The sequence below is a fragment of the Plecotus auritus genome (genome assembly GCF_963455305.1).
Source record: "Plecotus auritus genome assembly, chromosome: 4".
NCBI classification, from domain to species: Eukaryota; Metazoa; Chordata; class Mammalia; order Chiroptera; family Vespertilionidae; genus Plecotus; species Plecotus auritus.
Window position 1 is genome coordinate 179,708,775 of NC_137775.1, and position 19,601 is coordinate 179,728,375.

Sequence of the window (19,601 nt, forward strand, 5' to 3'; positions counted from 1 at the left end):
GTGAGCCCTGTGGACCGACTCCACAGCAGCGAATTCACCTTTAACGGCACTTCCTCCCACAATTCTTGTTCCTGCTAAATTCACAGGGAAGTGGTTTAAAAAGCGGGGTAGGAACAGGAAGCTGAGACAGGCTACTGGGGGTCCAACATTACACCAAATGTTCTGTGTGCAACCGTATAAGATGAGCACCATTAAGAGGCGAGGAGAGGAGGGGGATGGGAGAAGTGCTGGGTGAGAGAGGGGCCCCTACGAGGGGCAGAACCAAGGGGACCATCATATCACCTTCACTAAGGGTTCTCCACCAAACCCCCTAGTCACCGTTACACTTGCCCTATGTCTTCCTCCCGTTCTCACTGAGAAACTGTCTTCTCCCACCCAGAGTACCCCTCAGCATGACCTAAGGCCAGCACAGACCCCTGGGTACACAGTAGGGTGTTGAGAGGAGCCCCCACCACCACTCAGCGGGGGAACTGAGCCTACCTAGAACCCGGGGCTGGGGAGCAGCCCCCCTGTTCCATATTACCCTCGGGGTTCCAGCTCAGAGAAATGGAATCCCATCCCCCGCCACGGACACAGTCTCGTCCATGAGGTGATAACAACTAGCCCTTCCGAATTCTTCAACAGCACACTGATGAACAAGGAGACTTACATCAGTTTGGCCCTTGGCATACTTCAAGATTCCTTTGTCCAGATAGAAGAATCTCTGTGGGGAAGGAAGTATAATTCACGAACACATTCCATTTAAATGCCCGATCTTCCCTTGGTCCCCATTTTCAACTTCACATTAAAATACAGGGGAGGCCCCGGCCAGCGTCTTACCTTGTGCCAGCCTTTCAGGGGCCACTTCCGCTTTTTCAGCAAAAATCCTTTCTGAACTGGTGGCTCCTGGGTGTAGTTCACTTCTCCCCTCAGTCCTTCCACCACCTCCCAGCTGTCCTGTTCCAACAAGAGAGGTCACGTTAAATCCCTGTCTTTCAAAACAATAATGACATTAAGAAGCACTTCATGCTATCAGAAAATCCATCCAAGATGGTGAGCCTGGCTGGGTTGGTTGGGGAGAAGAAACTCAATTTTAATTTTTATATCGTTCCTGGATTTTACAGTATTAATGCTATAATTTTTTTTTTTTTAAATATATTTTATTGATTTTTTACAGAGAGGAAGGAAGAGGGATAGAGAGTTAGAAACATCAATGAGAGAGAAACATCGATCAGCTGCCTCCTGCACACCTCCCACTGGGGATGTGCCCGCAACCAAGTTACATGCCCTTGACCGGAATCGAACCTGGGACCTTTCAGTCCGCAGGCTGACGCTCTATCCACTGAGCCAAACCGGTTTTGGCAATGCTATAATTTAATAGCATCCAATTTATTTAATTTTTTATTTCCCAACAAAGCTCTCTTAGAAGGGAATGTTTCTCTCTCTTTTGGTGCTTGAACCTTGGCAACCACAGCTAGGGGTAGACTTCGCTGTTAAGTTCTATTTTTGTTCCCTTTGACATTATCACACAGTTACTGTTTACTCACCAGTAGATCTCAGTCTGAATTTTAACCAAAAGCTACAGACATGAGGATGGAAGTGGGGGTGGGCTGAGGTGGGAATGTGGGAAGACTGGCTTGTAAATTGGCTGAAAAGTTTCAGACCAGATGCAAGTTGGTAAACATGACAATGTGGTCAAAATAATGATTTAGTTGCAGGTTAATATCTTCAAATTCTAGGTATTTTAGTGAAAATCCTGAAGCATCAAAAAAGTGCTTTTACAACAAGCATTTTCATCTTTTTCCCCCCAGAAATTTTGTTCTTTTCCCCCTTTCTTTTGTTTGCAATTTTGAAGATGTATAAACAATTGTTACAATTAATATTCCACTGTTCCCTATTTAGGTTATTTCAAGTAATTGATTAAAAAAAAATTAAAAAGGAATGAAGCCCAGTTGGTGTGGCTCAGTGGTTGAGCATCAACCCATGAACCAGGAGGTCACGGTTTGATTCCCAGTCAGGACACATGCCCGAGTTTCAAGCTCGATCCCCAATGTGGGGCATGCAGGAGGTAACCAATGGACGAGTCTCATCATTGTTGTTTCTATCCCTTCCCCTTTCCTCTCTCTGAAATCCACAAAAACATTTTTTTAAAGGAATGCAAAAGAAAAATACTAAAAATTCTGAAGAGCTATTTTTACATGCTTGACAACACATAAATCATTGCAAAATTACCCCAAGATAGACCAAAATTGGCAATACTTCAGTGGCTACGATAATGGAGTTTTTGGTTATTATTATTTTTACATTTTTATTGGAATGCACAAATCATACTAACTGAATAAATTTATACACCTATACCCTCTGTAACTACCATCCAGATCAAAGAGGAAACATTTCAAACACAGGTAATGAAGTTTTGACAAACATTCCCCGTTATTGAGATATTATTGGCATATAACATATACCTAAGCTCAAGGCATAAAATGTGATGGTTTAATCACCTCCATCCCCTCACAGAATTAGCACTTTTTCTGTTGGTGCAGATAACATTTAAGGTCTACTTTTCTTAACAACTTTCAGTATGTAATACAGTATTATTAATTATAGTCACCATGCTATACATTAGATATGGGTGATTTCATGTTATAGCTAGGAGTGTGTGACCAACATTTGACCAACATCTCCCCACCGCCCCCACCCCAACCCCCCACCTGACAACCACCATTCTATTCTCTCTATTAGTTTGGCTTTTTTTAGATTCTGTATCTAAGTGAGAATGTATAGTATTTGTCTTTTTCTATCTGATTTATTTCACTTACCATAATGTCCTCAACATCTATCCATGGTGTCACACAAGGCAGGATTCCCTTCTTTTTATGGCTGAGGGGTGTGTGTGTGTGTGTGTGTGTGTGTGTGTGTTGTACAGTCTTTATCCATTCATCCATTAATGGACATTTGGATTGTTTCCAGGTCTTGGCTTTGTGAATAATGCTGCAATGAACATGGGGGTGCAGGTATCTCTTCAAGAGACAAATATGTCCTTTGGCCAAGATTTCATGTTGATTAACTTGCTCTTAGTCGAATCTCCAGCCTATAGGCAGGTGGTGTGGGTAGAAGCCAGAGGAGCTGGGAGATGGATAGTAAGTCTGGACCAGAACCAAGAGGCAGAAGCAAGTAGACTCAAGTCTCAGAAAAGATGATCTAATGGGAAACACAGGAAGTCCTGGGTGCTCTGGCTTGGTTTCCATGTTGTCCTTAAGGTCAATACATGGGAAATGTCTGGTGACAAGAACACTGTCCTATTTTAGCAACTGAACTCTTTATATAACAATCCTGACAGATCTGCCTTCTATCTGACTGCACTTTACTGCGAATGCAGTTAGAGGTACATTCGAGAGTTTTAACATGGCGGTGGTATCCCAGGCTCTGGAGTTGTAAAAGGGAATTATTCAGTGGAAAAAGCAAAACTTCAATTCAGCATTTAAATTAGAGAACATTTTCAGAAAAACAGCAACGTCAAATGAGATTTCTTTACAGTAATTATTAAGTCACTTAATTACATCCAGAAAATAAATGGAAAATGCATATTATTAAGTGATGGAAAGCCACATATACACAAAATTTTTCTGCTTGTATTTGTTTCAGCTCAGAAAGCCATTCCTCAAAGTTTAAAATGTCTTACCTGTTAAAGCTTTAATTAATCTTAAAGGTAATGAAGTTAAAAATTCCACTTCCTCCAGGAAGCCTTCTTCAAATAAAGTACTATTTCATCCCTAGAAGTATCAGCATTCCATTTACCTTTCCAATGGCTAACCACTTACTTACGGTTTTCTCATCCCTACTGGACACTAGACTTCCTGAGGGTTGAAGTGTGTGTGGTTCACTTCTGAATTCCACACAGCACCTAGCCTGCACTGTGCACAGTATGTATCCCATCGGCACGTGAACAGACTTGGTCCTGGCATAAGACTGCAAACAGATGTATGTTCTTGGAGTACCATGAATTGGCACGCTTTGGAAGTGTGCCAAATATATTTGGACCAAATGACTATTTACAAATTGAACACAGCACGTTCGGATTTGCGAAAGTGGGTGTGTGTACGTTATCATTGTTCAGTGAAAAGTTAAGGCTGAAAATCTTCTGGAACATGTTCTAAGGGAATCAAGTCCTTTCGATTTGTTTGTTTTAAGACTCCCAAGCAGAAGGTAACATGCAGAGTACTAATACTAGGCCACCATGCACATCTGCTCAATACATTCAGTTATGCAAAATGCAATGCCAGGAGGGATGAGATGCCATTGCATATTTTACAAAACTGGAAGAAGAAAAAAAGTGGATTGAGACTAAACCTGTAGCTTAAAGGAAAAGAAGAGTTAAATTTCTATAATGTTTCAAAGATTCACATTAGGCTTCCATTCTCCTGACCTCTTGAGATGTAGGACATTCCTACCAAGGAGACAATGTGGCGAGCAGGGAATTAGATGGGGTTTGTTGGCTCTTAAGGTAAATAAGCCAAACAGGGTTCACATTTATTTGTACAAAATATCCTCTTTTTTCCTTATGGTATCTTCTACCTGGGCTCAGAATGTAAAACCCTTACCAAAAACCAGATTTAAAGCATTTAAGAAAGTGAAGGCTCTCCCGGGCTGAGGAAGAAGGCACCCCAGCCAACTCCTCTTCTGGGCTTGGCATTCAAATCCTGTCTCCCCACTTCCCTGTCTGTCACCATCCTGGGATGAAACCTGAGCGACATCCAGCCAGTGTTCTCAGTGGGGGGGGGGGGGGGGGGGGGTGTACTGCTCCCTCTGAGGCTGGGAGCCAGAGACGTTAGATACCCCATAATGCCTGCCATTTGAAAAACACAAAGAACAGTGCCTCAGGAAATGCCACGCAGTGAGGTCTGACGGAAACAATGCATAAATGCCACAATGTAAACAATACCACAGTGATCACATAAAAGGACTGGAGCATATGTTCCAGCTACTGGAAAGCAGGAACCTTCCCTGTCTTACTACTTAACAGCACAGAGTAGGTATCAATATGCTGAACGAATTAATGAGGCAATTACAACAGCTAAGATTTATTAAGCACCAGGCAGTGTGCTTATCACCATACTTACAATATTGCTCTTAATCCTTGCACAATCCTGTGATATTGGATTCATTCGTATCTTTATTTTTTGAATGTGGAAACTGAGGAAGGGTGGATTAGAAAACTTCCCCAGTGCTACAAAGCTGCCCAGGGGGAAAGCCACCTAACTGAAAAATCTACATTTGTAATCATTCTGCTCCGTATGCACACTGTATATTCTGCCATACTCTACACACGTGAATTCTGATGATGATCCAGAAATAAATGCATGGGGCAGGGAAACAGGTGGGCAAATCAAGGAGGTGGCCAAGATCCTGAAGCAACGGTTCAGAAACACCCCCCTATGGACAAAGACAAGCAAGGTCTGAGATCCTGCTGAGACCTACCAGTTTCCTGCAAGGTAGTCCCACAGTGAGGGGGTGGGCGGTGCGCCGAAGTCAGCCTTGCCTTTCAATGCTGCCAAGTCTTTGCTCCTTGCCTTTTGTATGTCTAAATGTCTGCTCCATCTACTGCTCAGCGGGGAATTCTCATTTAGCCCCAAACTTCTTCCTCAGGCAGAATTCCCTCCCTCCTTGGCGCCTACACAAACCTCCCTGGCATTGTCCTCCTCCCTCTCTAGAATTCGGGATGCGTGGGGACAGGAGCTCAATATTGTTTGTTATAATCTCACTGCTTTGGACATAGGGGCCCTAAATAGTTACTGAATGCGCCTTAGGAGCAAGGGGGTGGGGTATAAAAGAGACCCCACGAGGCCCATGGGTGAAGGACTTGTACTGTGTGCTGGATTGGGGCAGACTGGTACTCAGGACAGACAAGACAGAGATGCCAGTTGCGTTTGGCTGAAAGGCCTGGGTGGCAGGGAGTGGCTCCACCTGTTCCTCACATACCCTGTGCCCCAGCGCAGGGCATGCACCTTGAGCTGAGATGCACAGCACAGGGTGGACTTGGCCCCTGGGGAGAGCAAGGCCTGCTGACTTAGCCCAACGTCCTGGGCTGATGTCCCGCCCTGGGGCTTCGGGCTTAAAGCTCACCATGAACAGCAGGTGGAGAGAGAACTGTGACGGGGTGTGGGGGAAGTGGCTTCTTAAGGCTTCTGCTTGAGTTAACTGAAGACAGTCTGGCACTGTCATCTGGCACTAAATTCAGTCTGTTTTACTGAATATCTCAAAGGTGCCAAATGTAGAACGCTTCTTTGTGGTTGGAAAGGCAGCTAAGCATTGGCTCACGCACACAGGCTGGTTCATTTCCATATTGCTGAGTGCACCAATCCAGAGCATTTCCCTCCAGCTCAGCTGCTTCCAGGTTTATCTCCTGTGCACCTCTCAGAGGCTGATTCTAGGCACCGCCCTGGCAGCGGTGATGTCAGAAATAGAAAAGGGCTTCACTTTCATTCTTCTGCAGCTGAAGAGTGTGATGGAAGGAAGTTTGGTGGCTGCCTCTATCTGCCATGACGCGGGGAGTCGGTTGTTCGGATCACTTATTGAGTCTGTTTTTCAGAGTTTTAAAAATCACAAAGCAAGACTCAGTGTTAAATCACATGGAGTATATCATAATTTAACGTGTCTTTAGAGATCAAAGGCATTTGTGATCTTGTAAACCCTCAGGATCATCAATATAATCTTTTATGATTATACTGTGGACACATGGAAATACTTGTCAATAGAATTCCAGTTAATGTAAGTAACTGTAATATGTCAGACCAACTCTGTGCTTACATTTCAATTACTGAGATTTGCAATTGTTTCTTCTTACCAATGGTTTCTTCCTCAACTAAGACTTGGTGAACACCAGTGGGCCTGGTAGCAATACAAGTAAGGGAACAAGTTAGTTGGGGGAGGGGTGGTAGTGCACGCAATCAAATGCAGTGCTTCTCGTCCTGTAACGTGCACACCAATCACAGAAGACCTCATCAAAATGCAGATTTCCGCTCAGTGGGTCTGGGGCGAGGCCTTGGCTTCTCCACCTGCACAGGTGAGGCCGCAGCTGCGGGGCTATGGGCCCACCTGGAGCAGCCACTGTGTAGGAGACGGGCTATTTCAGGAATTAGGATTTGACTCGTTAGGCTCTGAGGGCAAGGCCCTGCCTTTCAGGACTTCATAAAGGATGGACTGTCTGCCCTGCCTGGTGTGGCTCCGTCGGTTGAGCACCATCCCATGCACCAAGAGGTGCCCGGTCAGGGCACATGCCGGGGTTGCAGGCTCAATACCCAGGAGGAGGTGTGCAGGAGGCAGCCAACCAATGTTTCTCTCATCCATGTTTCACTCTCTGTTCTCCTCTAAAATCAATAAAAACATATTATTAAAAAAAGAATGGATTGTCTGATTCTCTAGTAATTAGTACGATGAAAAACGACCACTACCCCTTTCTTAAGAACTGCCTTCTTTCCACAGTGGCTGACAGGCTGTGGAGGGGGTCCTGGGTTATCTCACCACACAGGGGCATGGACCAAGTGAGGACAAAGAAACTCTCCACTACAGACTCCTATGCGTATGCGCCTGGGCCAGAGGTGTGAGTGGGGGAGCCTTTTGCTCTTCATTTTATACCTTCCAGCGCTGTTCCCATAATTTATCTTTATTACCTTTTATTTTTAAAAAAATCCTATTTCTTTGGCATATCAGAGCGCTCTGCCCTTTGGTGTCTGAGCACTGGAGAGAAGCCCCGTACTCAGTGAGTCCCACTCCATATTCAGACAGAACCTTCTTGCACTCCAATTACAGGCCTTGCACCTCCTCGAGAAACCCCTCCGCTGCTGGATGGCACTGGCTGATAGCAGTGTTCTCTCTTAGAGTGTGCTCAAGCTATTTTTCAAAACTAATTGAAATTTGCAATCAAAGTAGAGACCCATTCCGAATAATTACAGCAAACATGATTTAAAAGTAATAGCAGCAGGAGGCAGAAGTTCTGCATAATAAATGTCCTTATCCTTGATCCAAATCATCAGTGAATTTTTTCACAGTGCTGTACAAGAAACACTGGTTCCCATGAGGACCTAGCAGAAGGTTCGGGTCCTGAGTGCCTTATGTATCAAGAAGGAATGACTTGCCCTAGCCACTTTTTCTCCGTGGTTAGAGTGTCAGCCCGTGCACCGAAGTGTCACAGGTTCAATTCCTGCTCAAGGACACCCTGGGTTACAGGTTTGATCCCCTGCCCTAGTTGGGGCGTGTGTAGGAGGCAACCAATTGATGTGTCTCTCTCACATCGATATTTCCCACTCTCCTCTCCCACTCTCTCTAAAAAAATCAATGGAAAAAAGTATCCTTGGGTGAGGATTAACAAAAAATAATAAAGAAAGAAAGAAAGAAAGAAAGAAAGAAAGAAAGAAAGAAAGAAAGAAAGAAAGAAAGAAAGAAAGAAAGAAGGGTTGACTTTTGTGTTGTGTGTTATATTCTAGTCCAGTGGTCGGCAAACTGCGGCTTGCGAGCCGCGGTTTGCCGCTCTGTTGACTAATGAATTTGCCGACCACTGTTCTAGGCCATTACTGAGCTTCTATTTAATAGGTAATGTCTACTCAAAGGTCTAAGGCTTAGCACCAGGCAGGTACTGGAGATGCAGAGATGTAAAGCCCAATGCTGGCTGCCAAGAAGTTAGCATACGTTGAAAATAAAGAGAGCCCAAGGATGAAAACTTGTAAATACAGAATGGGAGATTCAAACCACCTCCTGCAGCTGTCAGGTAAGCACAGTCGCCGTAGGCAGATCCACCTTAGGGGGAGAACTTGGGCTGGGACTTGAGGAAAAGCTGGCACACAGGGAGAAGCAGGGTTTCTAAGGCTACCGTGACGAATACCACAGACTGGTGGCTTAAAACCACAGAAATGTAATCTCTAGTTCTGGAGGCCATGCTGGCTCCAGAGGAGCGGAGAATGGGTTTGTCTTAACTCGGGCTCCTGTAACAAAACACCGAGGCGGGAAGTCCAAGATCAAGGTGTTGGTAGATTCGGTTCCTGGTGAGAACCCACTTCTTAGAGCGTGTAATTGGAGTGGTCTGTAGCTGCTTTTTCTCTGGGTGTTCACAGGGCCTTTCCTCCAAGCGTGAGAGAGAACGAGCCCTGGTGTCTTTGCTCTTATAAGGGCACTACGCCCATCTGGAGGGCATCATCCTCATGACCTCATCTAAAATGAACCTCCAGAAGACCCTCAGACCCCCTCTCTCTCTGTCTGTCTCTCTCTCTTTTTAAAATATATTTTATTGATTTCAGAGGAAGGGAGAGATAGAAACATCAATGATGAGAGAGAATCATTGATTGGCTGCCTCCTGCATGCCCCTCACTGGGGATCAAGCCTGCAACCCAGGCATGTGCCCTGATGGTTCATAGATTGATGCTCAATCACTGGGCCACACTGACCAGGCCTGAAAGCCCTACCTCTAAATACCATCACACTGAGTTAACGCTTCAAAGTATGAATCCAGTGGAGACACAAGCATTCAATTCATAACAGCATTTCTTGTCTCTTCTGGTTTCTAGTGGCTGTGGTTATTCCTTGGCTTGTAGCCACATCACTCTAATCTCTGCCTCCATCTTCTTACCTTCTCCACGTCTACGGTCTCCTCTGTGTGTTCTTATAAGGACACTGGTTGTTGAATGTAAGGCTGACCTGGATAATCTAAGATGATCTCCTTATCTAAAGATCCTTAAATTATATCTGCAAAGGCCCTTTTTACCCGATAAGGTAACACTCACAGGTTCCAAGGATTAGGATGTGGACATACCTTTGGGGTGGGAGGGAGACACCATTCAGCCAGTGAATGCCAGGAATGTGAGTGGGGACAGAGGAGGTGGTTTTAGTTGATGTGGTTTGCTCATAGGTGCAGAGGGAGACACAGCTAGGGTCGATGGTAGGGCCAGGGTGTAGAGGACCTTAGAGATGTCAGATTAGTCTAGGAAAGTCTTCTGTTTTGCCTGTCCTTCTTACACTGTCACTTCTTGGCCTTTAATATTTTAATATCATCATATCACTGAAGTAGACTTAGACTTTCCCCTCCCTGGGAAAAAACTATTGATTCAGTTCAGTTCACATCTGCATTATGGCTTCTAGAGAAAATTCCAGTAACTGCACAGCTAGTAAGCTGTGCTCTCAAATAAAAGCACACGGTCAGGGTTCTGCCTTCCTGTACCCTGCACTATGGCCAATGCCAACCATGAATAAATAAATTTATTTTCTTAACGCATCCCATGTAGTTTCTATCAAGGTAGTGTTTCTAAGACCCACCCAAACATATTTACTGTGCTTGTTATTCTGGAATTGCAGGGCAGTATCAGCAGCCCAGCAACTCCCATAAGTGTTTTAAAAGTTCAATTTCTTGCCCTAGCTGGTTTGGCTCAGTGGATAGAGTGTCGGACTGTGGACTGAAGGGTCCCAGGTTCGATTTTGGTCAAGGGCACATGCCCAGGTTGTGGGCTTGATCCCCCTTGGGGTGTGCAGGAGGCAGCCGATCAATGATTCTCTCCCGTCATTGATGTTTCTGTCTCTCTCTCTCTCTCCCTCTCCCATCCTCTCTGAAATCCATAAAAATATAAAAGTTCAGTTTCTTCCTGCTCATTGGTATGGAATGTAGCTGACAGCCTATCATTTGTGGACATGGAAAGTAACAAAGACACCTGACAACTCAAATATGTCATTTTAGCTGAAGTTTTAACCTCTTCCCATATCAAATTTTGTTTTTTTTTCTTTACAAGACTTAACTCAGAATAGAAATATATTGAGAATTAAGTCCTGTATCCTTGCCCTTCCTGCTTTCAGAGTGTCTATGTATATAAACGCCAAGCGACCGGAACGACTGGAACGCCTGGAACTAACGGTCGCTATGATGTGCACTGCAGCAGCCAACCAGCTCCATCAGGGCCCCGAATGGCCCCACCCAACCTCCCGTGGCCCCTCCCCCTGGCCGGCCCTGCCCTCAATCAGCCCCCACACCCTGATCAGGGGCAGGACTGGCCGGCCAACCACCCTTGGTCCCTTCCCCCCCACCAGCTTGGTCCTGATCGGCCCCCATTGAGGCGGGTCTTCCGGACCCCACCTGTGCACGAATTCGTGCATGGGCCTCTAGTAATGTCATAACCATTAGTGTAACCAAAAGGTAGGCAGTAAAATGTCCAGAAAGGTGGAATCTGGAAAACTAAGACAGAAATATATAGTTAATTTTTCTCTGTGGTTCCCACCAGAAAAAAACAGCTGCAGACAATCGGACCTCAGGGATCCTTAAGGCTGCTTTACTCATCAGTGTTATTCTTGTCCCTGCATCCTCAGAGGCGGTGGCTTCTGGAGGTTTGTTTAAACAACAAACATTTGCACTTAAGGCACATGGAACCTGAATTAACTTCTACGGAAGCTTTCTCACATCTAAAAAAACTAGTGTTCTCCAAATAGATGGTTGCCTGGTCCCCTGCCGCTTATCAGCTGTGTACCTCTAAACAAGGCAGTTAGTATCTCTGGATCATATTTTCTCTCTAAAGCATAGAAAACAGTACAGACCTCTCTGGATTGTTTTGAGACTCCAAAGGACAGCATCGATACCATGGTAATTAGCTAGTTATTAATAGTAGGAAAGGAGCAAAAGGGAGGCCAGACATTATGAGCATGGCCATCTGGACAGCTTCATCAGGAAGCTGCAATTTCGCAGTCACCAGCAAGTCACCACCCATCTCCTGCAGATCACTGGGGGAGAGGACAAAGAGGAGGGGGGATGCATGTGCAGTGAAGTTGCGGAACCTAGGAAATACACTTATCAATCAAACCTAGGAACAGAAATCATTGGCTAGAAGAGGTGGAGCCAATGCAAGCCCATGAAAATTTGGGAATACATAATCCCCTAAACAAAGGAGCTGGTGCTCTTGGCTCAGGGCTCTCTTGGCATCCTTGCACTCACCCCGTACTTCCTCCGTGCCATGTGGCCATGCCGACCCGACACGCACTGGACTAATGGGCTACAGCAGGAAACACAAACTAAGCTAGCCTAATGCTAAACTGGACTAGTCCTAACATGGAATGGAAACTCTGGACACTGGCTTTTATTTTGAAGACGCCACAGCTACACTTCTTCCTTGGTGCGACAAAGGGAAATAGGACCAGGGAAACTCAGGGGTGTAATTCCACAGAAATAAAACGATTTCACCCTCCCATGCGAATCTCAGAAAATTCATTTTCTCGAAATATCGCAAAAAGCCCACTCCCACGAACAACAGGTGGGAACAAGAAGCTTTGCCCATAACAGTGTGAAAGAATATAACGAGCTGTAAGGCTGCTAACATCTAGTGTCCCTTGCTGACTCCTCCTCTCTGAGCAACCTAGACAGAAGCCAAGACGGCTGACTGTGCCATGTCACGTCCCCTCCAGCTGAAAGGAACAGTCCCCATGCGTACTGCTTGAGGGCTCCTGGGACTCTTCTTGGGGAAGGTGAGACTGGTTTATGCATCCATCACTTATATAGCACGCTCCACATGCAGGCTCTCTTCTAGCTAAGCAATTTGCAAAACCTTATAAGAAACCAAGTAACTGCCGAAGGTCAAACAGCTTATGAACAACCTAAGATTTAAACTCAAGCCGTCTGGCTCCTGAGCAAGTTCATACTCATTGTTTTTCCTCTTCTGTGACCACCAAAGAACAATTATGATGAATTATATCATATTCCCAAGACCCTCCCTCCTTGATTGGTCTTTCTCAAGAGTGTTTAGCCCCTACTTACAAAAAGGCAGCTGGTAAATCTGGTGTCTCTAAAGACGTGGTGAATTAAAAGAAATAAACAGGACTAAGTATTTGCAATACCCAGATGCTGAAATTATAAACACCTGAGCATTGTAGCTTTAATTCACTTTTCTCTTCTTGGCAAATTCCCTCCCATTCAACACCTGTGTCTTGTGGGTTCTGGCACCAAGCCCAGCAGCTGGGCTCCCTGGAGCGCTGCATCATCTAACAGCAAACACTCGTGGGTGACCCCCGGAGGCTCAAAGGCCACCTTAGATTAGCGCAGGGACACGAGGGTGATGAGAACAAATTGCGTATCTGTAAGGAGACTTACCTGGCAAGAGACCTTTCATTTCAAATCCCCTGTAATCATGAACTAAGTACTTGTCCATTATTTTAGCAGGATTCACCTTCTGTTTTCTGACTTATGCAGTAAATGCTAGCAACATAGAAAGAAAAAAAAGGATGGAGGCCATGCCCCCTTCACAATCCACAGCCACCCCAGAGTTGACCACTTGTTTGTAGGGCTCTGCTCCACTGTCCTGTCCTTTGTAGCTCAAATCTCCCTGCCCAGTCTTCTAATAATAGGTTCTTAATAGACACTGATTGAAGAAGTAAAGTTTAGGGCATATAGAACTCTTTCATTAAAGATAAAACCTAGTCATGCATCTTTAGCTCAATCTGGCTTCTGAAACATGCTAGTTTCAAAGTTCTAGGAAAGAAATGGAAGGGGGCAGTGGGAAAGGACAACAGGAAACTGTAACTGCTCATATTGTACAAGTTTTGAAATAGTAACTGCCTCTCCCACTTAGATACCCCTTAACCTACTTCATGTGTCTACAGAGCTTTGTGAATAGTAATTTTCTATCTAGCAATTTCGTGCTTCTTCATTCATTAATTTAATCCCCACTTACCAAATGTCTACCATCTGCTAGCCTAGGTACTTCATGTTTATTATTTCATTTAGTGCTCAAAAGGAAGCACAATTTTCTAAATTTCACAGCTGAAAAACTGAGATTCAGAGGTTTTATATAACACTAGAGGCCCGACACATAAAATTCCTGCAAGACTGGGTTTTTGCAGCTGCGGGCAGCTGCCTGGATCCCTCCCTCGCAGCTGCCTGGATCTGGATCCCTCCCTCGCGGCTGCCTGGATCTGGATCCCTCCCTCGCGGCTGCCTGGATCTGGATCCCTCCCTCACAGCTGCCTGGATCTGGATCCCTCCCTCACAGCTGCCTGGATCTGGATCCCTCCCTCGCAGCTGCCTGGATCTGGATCCTTCCCTCGCGGCTGCCTGAATCTGGATCCCTCCCTCTCGGCTGCCTGGATCTGGATCCCTCCCTCTCGGCTGCCTGGATCTGGATCCCTCCCTCGCAGCTACTGCAGCTGCCTCCATCCTGTGGCTGCAGCCCCAGCTTAGTCCGGAAGGACATCCTGTCAAATTAGCATATTACGCTTTTATTATTATAGATGGCAAGGTCACCCAGATAGCAAAGATCAACCTCGAACACTACAGATAATAGGGAACGATGAAGACGGTCAGAAGGGACCAGCAACCTATTCTTTGTGTAAGCTGGCTTCCTCTCGTTGGGGATGTCCTGCAAGAAGCATAGGTTCCTATCCGGTAAAGCACTAGATCTGAACGACAGTCCACTTCAAAGAGATCCATTTCTTTTGCAGGGTGTCAGGGTGTCTTGAAACAAGGCCGTTTTATGGGTGGAGAACTGAGGCAAACTTCACTTGCTGGACGTCCCACCAATAGCAGAATATAGAGACTGTGGCAGAGATCTCTTAATATCAACCCTCTAATATCACTAAGGGGTGACACATGTGGCACCTGTGCTCCCACTCAGCCTGCCTGTGCCCACGAGTCATAGCTAAAAACATGGCACCCTTTTCCACTGCACCAGACTCAACTGCAGAACCCTTCTCAACACAGTGCTTCTAGCAGCTACTACCAATAGGTAGGTGTTGGCCTGGGGAGCAGGGTGGAAGAAAGAGGTGAAAGACAATGTATACCCATGCCACAGAGGAAAAACAAGTCTTTATGCTTATAAAGCAAAATCACATGCACATTAAAGTAGTAAATACTAAATATAAAAGACTAGAGGCCTGGTGCATGAAATTCATGCATGGAGGGGGGGGGAAGGGAGACGGTGTCCCTCAGCCCAGCCTGCACCCTCTCCAATCTGGGACCCCTCGAGGGATGTCCGACTGCCCATTTAGGCCCTCTCACAATCCAGGACTGCTGGCTCCCAACTGCTCGCCTGCCTGCCTTCCTGATTGCCCCTAACCACTTCTGCCTGCCAGCCTGATCACCTCCTAACCACTCCCCTGACAGCCTGATTGATGCCTAACTGCTCCCCTGCCAGCCTGTTTGCCCCTAACTGCCCTCCCCTGCAGGCCTGGTCACCCCTAACTGCCCTCCCCTGCAGGCCTGGTCTCCCCCAACTGCTCTCCCCTACAGGCCTGGGTCCCCCCCCCAACTGCTCTCCTGTGCAAGCCTGGGTCCCCCCCAACTGCCCTTCCCTGCAGGCCCGGTCGTCGCCAACTTCCCTCCTCTGCCAGTCTGGTCACCCCTAACTGCCCTCACCTGCAGGCTTGATTGCCCCCAACTGCCCTCCTTTGCAGGCTTGGTCCCTCCCAACTGCCCTCCCCTGCTGGCCTGATCGCCCACAATTGCCCTCCCTTGCAGGCCTGGTCCCTCCCCTGCTGGCCATCTTGTGGTGGCCATCTTGTGTCCACATGGGGGCAGCCATCTTTGACCACATGGGGGCAGCCATCTTGTGTGTTGGAGTGATGGTCAATTTGCATATTACTCTTTTATTAGATAGGATGACCAATTGATGAATAGGTGAAAGACCAACCATTCCAAGTCAGAAAACTTTGAGGCATCAAACACATTTCTCTTTTTCTTTAGGATGTGATCTCAGAAAAAGCTCAATGAAAACCAAATTAATCTATTTCAAATAGCATACCAAACAAATAATTTCTGTGTATTCAATCCCAGAATTTCAATTCCTAAAGTGTTAGGAATTAACACTTAAATGAATCATGTTCTTCCCCTTTATCCAAGGATGCTAATAGGGGGAAATCTTCGTTCGGTTCTAACCCCAACCAAATTTGGCATAGGGAGAGAAACACCCACCTGGAAAGCTGACAAAGGGTGGACGCAGCTACCCTCTCAAAAATGGAATTCCCAGGAGCCACTGTGCATCAGTCAAGGACTACTTTTAGTCATTTTTAAACCCCAGCAGAAAGTGATGACTGTGCTGGAAAAAATTCTTCTTCCGAACCCTCGGGAGAGATCTTGGAGGGCTCCCAATGTCAGGCTTGTGGCAAAATCTAATTGTCTAGGACAGTGATTTTAAAACTCTTTCATTTATGGTAAGCATAAATTAATTACTAAAATTCTGCAGCACACCAAAAACTATATTTTTGCAGATCTGACAAAAAAAAGATGCAGTTTTGATTGATTTACAAAATAATAATAATAACAACAACAACAACAACCTATCCTTTTTGGTCCAAAGTGACTTTTTAAAAAATCAGGTGCCCATACGTGTATATAAGGATTTCTGGTACTCAGAATTACCCAATCAGATGCAAACTTATTATGCAACATGACCAATAAGATGCATTTCTCTTATACGACCTATACACTGAGTGGCCAGATTATTATGATCTCTACACACATAATAATCTGGCCACTCAGTATATATATTTATATATATATATTAGAGGCCCAGTACATGAATTCGTGCATAGATGGAGTCCAGCTAGCCTGGCCAGGGGAGGGGCATGGGCAGTTGGCCAGCCTGCCTGCTGGTCGAACTCCTGGTTGAGGGGACAATTTGCATATTAGCCTTTTATTATATATGATATACACTGAGTGGCCAGATTATTTTGCATTCAGAGATCATAATAATCTGGCCACTCAGTGTATATTAATGGCTCAAGACAGGGCATTCACACTGAAGCACTACTATTGTGTTGGCTGCTGTCATTTTCTTATTTGACAATCTAAGGGAAAAAAAGGCCAGTGCCCCTGACTAAATATTCAGGTACAAAAATTCTTGCAGCCCATCGGCTGGTCTAGAATCATAGATGCTAATGAAATGAGGCAGTATTGTGAGGTGGTAAGCTCCCTGTCCCAGGCAACATTCGAATGGAGAGACCCGTGATGATGAGTCACAAATGTGTGAATGTGTCATAAATGTGTGATGTGTCATAAATGCGTGGACATGCCTGAAGTGGGAGGCTGCTGGATTGCTGCTTCCAAATCTAGAACCAAGACCTCTGGAACAATTCTTAGGCCATCGCTTCTCATGGGGGATCGACAAAGCCAACAGAGGCAGCAAACACTGAAAGGGCTCAGATCACTTTGCTGGAAACCCAGAGCCTTTGGACAGCGCTCCCTCTCTCTACTTAACTGAAGGTGGGAGAATTACAATGATTAATGTGCATTTATTGTACTGATCTAAAACCAGCAAATCCTGCCAATCAGGATTTATTAGAAAGGAAACCAAAAAGGCAACATATAATTAGCTGACAGTTATTTAGGAGTTAATTATTCAGTCCTTTGTTTCACTTCTTCTTCCGACTTAATTCCCTTTTACCACGTATCCGTTGATTTGATTCCCTCATCCATTAGTGAACTAGAGCAGGTGGGACTCGAGGGCAGCCTGTGGTTGGAAGGTGTCATAAAAGGTTCAGTAAAGGGAAGGAAGAGGCGGATGGGAGGATATTATACTTACTGGAAAAGTGATGGATTTGTTTGTGTTGGTTAGTAGGGTAAAAATGGAAGTGTGGGCTCTGGAGTCAAACAGACTGGGCTTTGGTTTCTTGCTTTGCCACTTACTAGTACTAGCTGTGTGTCTTTAATAACTCAGTCGGTCTGACTCAGCTTCCTCGTGGAGAACATGGGGATATTAATATCTGTGTTGGAGGACAGTTGCAAGGACTGAGAAAAATAATCCAAAGAGCCAAATACAGCTCTTCCCACCTGGCAGGCACTCAAGCTGCATTATTAAAACCACCTAAAATGTATTCTTCTCATATAATTAAGACAGGGCTGAAAGCAAATGCTCTTAAACGGAGAAGTAGGCGTTCCCAAGTAAACATACACACTTTAATCTACAAACTGCCTGATTTAAATTTGCATCTTAAAAGTCGCATTAGTTACAACTTTACCTGCCGACTTCCCTGCTTGGAGGAGCAGGTACTCGGGCTCCTGGAAGGCGAGACCAATTTTGGGGACACCCCAAGGTTCTTCTCATCACTCATCATGAGCAGCAGGTCACGTGGCCTCGATGCAGTCAAAATGCCATCGAAAGACAGTGGAACAGAGAGTGTGGAAGTCCCAAACAGGCAGGTGGCTCAGCTCTTATCCAGTATGCTTTGAAAGCATTTTGGATGAAATCCCTAAAATCAAAAGGAAAAAAAATTAGAGAGCAGGTCAGAGGCATCAGGCATTGTCTATAATTAGCCACTTGTGTGCGAGTGGTTTATCTGCAGGGCAGAGTACAGAGCCACGAGGCTCAGCTACACAAGGGCCGTGAAGGAAAAGGTGCTTTACAACGTTCTCTTCCTGGAAATTACGTGTAGGTGGTTTTGTAGCTTTGAAATATGTCAGGCTTAGGAACACTGTAAAGTAAAAACATCTGAGTCCAGAAACATACAAAACCAGTCCTATAAAACCAACCCAAACCGCCAGGAGATAGCACTTCATACCCACTACGGTAGCTATAATAAAATGAAAAAGATAGAAAATAACAAGTTTACTTTTTTGTTAACCCTCACCCAAGGATATTTTTCCACTGAATTTTAGAGAGTGGAAGGGAGGGGGAGAGACAGAAAAAGAGAAACATCAATGTGAGAGAGACACCTTTTACAAACACATGTTACACTAACTGATGGGTTGTCTCCTGCACACACCCCAGAGGTACATGCCCTTGAAAGGAATCAAACCTGGGACCCTTTAGTCTGCTCTACCCACTGAGCAAAACCTGCCAGGGCAGGAAATAAGTTATAAAAGAAAGTGGAACCTTCAGGCGAGGGGTGTTAAATGGGCAGCCAGAGTTGAAAACAGTTTGCCAGTTTTTTAAAAAGTTAAATATAGCATTATCATCATACTAGTGGCCCAGTGCACGAAATTCATGCACATTAAAAGGCAATTAACTAGAAGAAATATTTTAATATTGCTATTTGCCCTTTCTCTATAATAGAAGTGTCAGAGATGAAAGAAAATTAGTAAAATGTATATGAAAATCTCCCTCCTGTCAGTCTGGGGCGCACTGCGGGACTCAGAGTCAAGTCCCCGCCCACCCGCGCACACCTCGAAATTGCATGAGACCCAGCCCCAGCCAGCCCCACCCCTGTCAAGCCCTGCAGGGCTGGGGGCACAGCCTCAGGTCCCCTGGCCTGGTGCCGGGTTGGGGGCGCAGCCTCAGGTCCCCCGGCCTGGCCTCAGGTCCCCCAGCCCCAACGCCGGGGTGGGGGGTATGGCCTCAGGTCCCCCGGCCCGGCCTCAGGTCCCCCGGCCCGGCCTCAGGTCCCCCAGCCCGGCCTCAGGTCCCCTGGCCCCGGCGCCAGGGCGGGGGGCACCGCCTCAGGTCCCCCAGTGCTAAAGCAGGGGGCGCAGCCTCAGGTCCCCTGGCCCTGGTGCGAGGGCGCGAGATCTTGATGACCATTTGCATATTAGCTCTTTATTATATAAGATGATCCAACAATTTCACTCCTAGGTATATATCCAAAAGAATTTAAAACAGGTATTCAAACAAGAACTTATACAAGAATGTTCATAGCAATGCTATTCACAACAGTCAAAGGTAGAAACGAACCAGATG

The 19,601-nt window shown here is 45.7% G+C and overlaps 1 protein-coding gene across 4 annotated transcripts in view; it reads right to left on the reverse strand.

The window, feature by feature from the left end:
* The window catches only part of OSBPL3 (oxysterol binding protein like 3), a 151,089-nt gene that overhangs the window by 61,643 nt on the left and 69,845 nt on the right, over window positions 1-19,601 (reverse strand). For all 4 annotated transcript variants that reach the window (XM_080666458.1, XM_080666456.1, XM_080666459.1 and 1 more), the window contains 3 exons: window positions 17,947-18,177; window positions 820-936; window positions 650-703 (listed from right to left, as the gene is read on the reverse strand). In XM_080666458.1, the coding sequence (XP_080522584.1) occupies window positions 650-703; window positions 820-936; window positions 17,947-18,042 (267 nt within the window). In that variant the 5' untranslated portion in view covers window positions 18,043-18,177. The remainder of the gene's footprint in view (window positions 1-649; window positions 704-819; window positions 937-17,946; window positions 18,178-19,601) is intronic.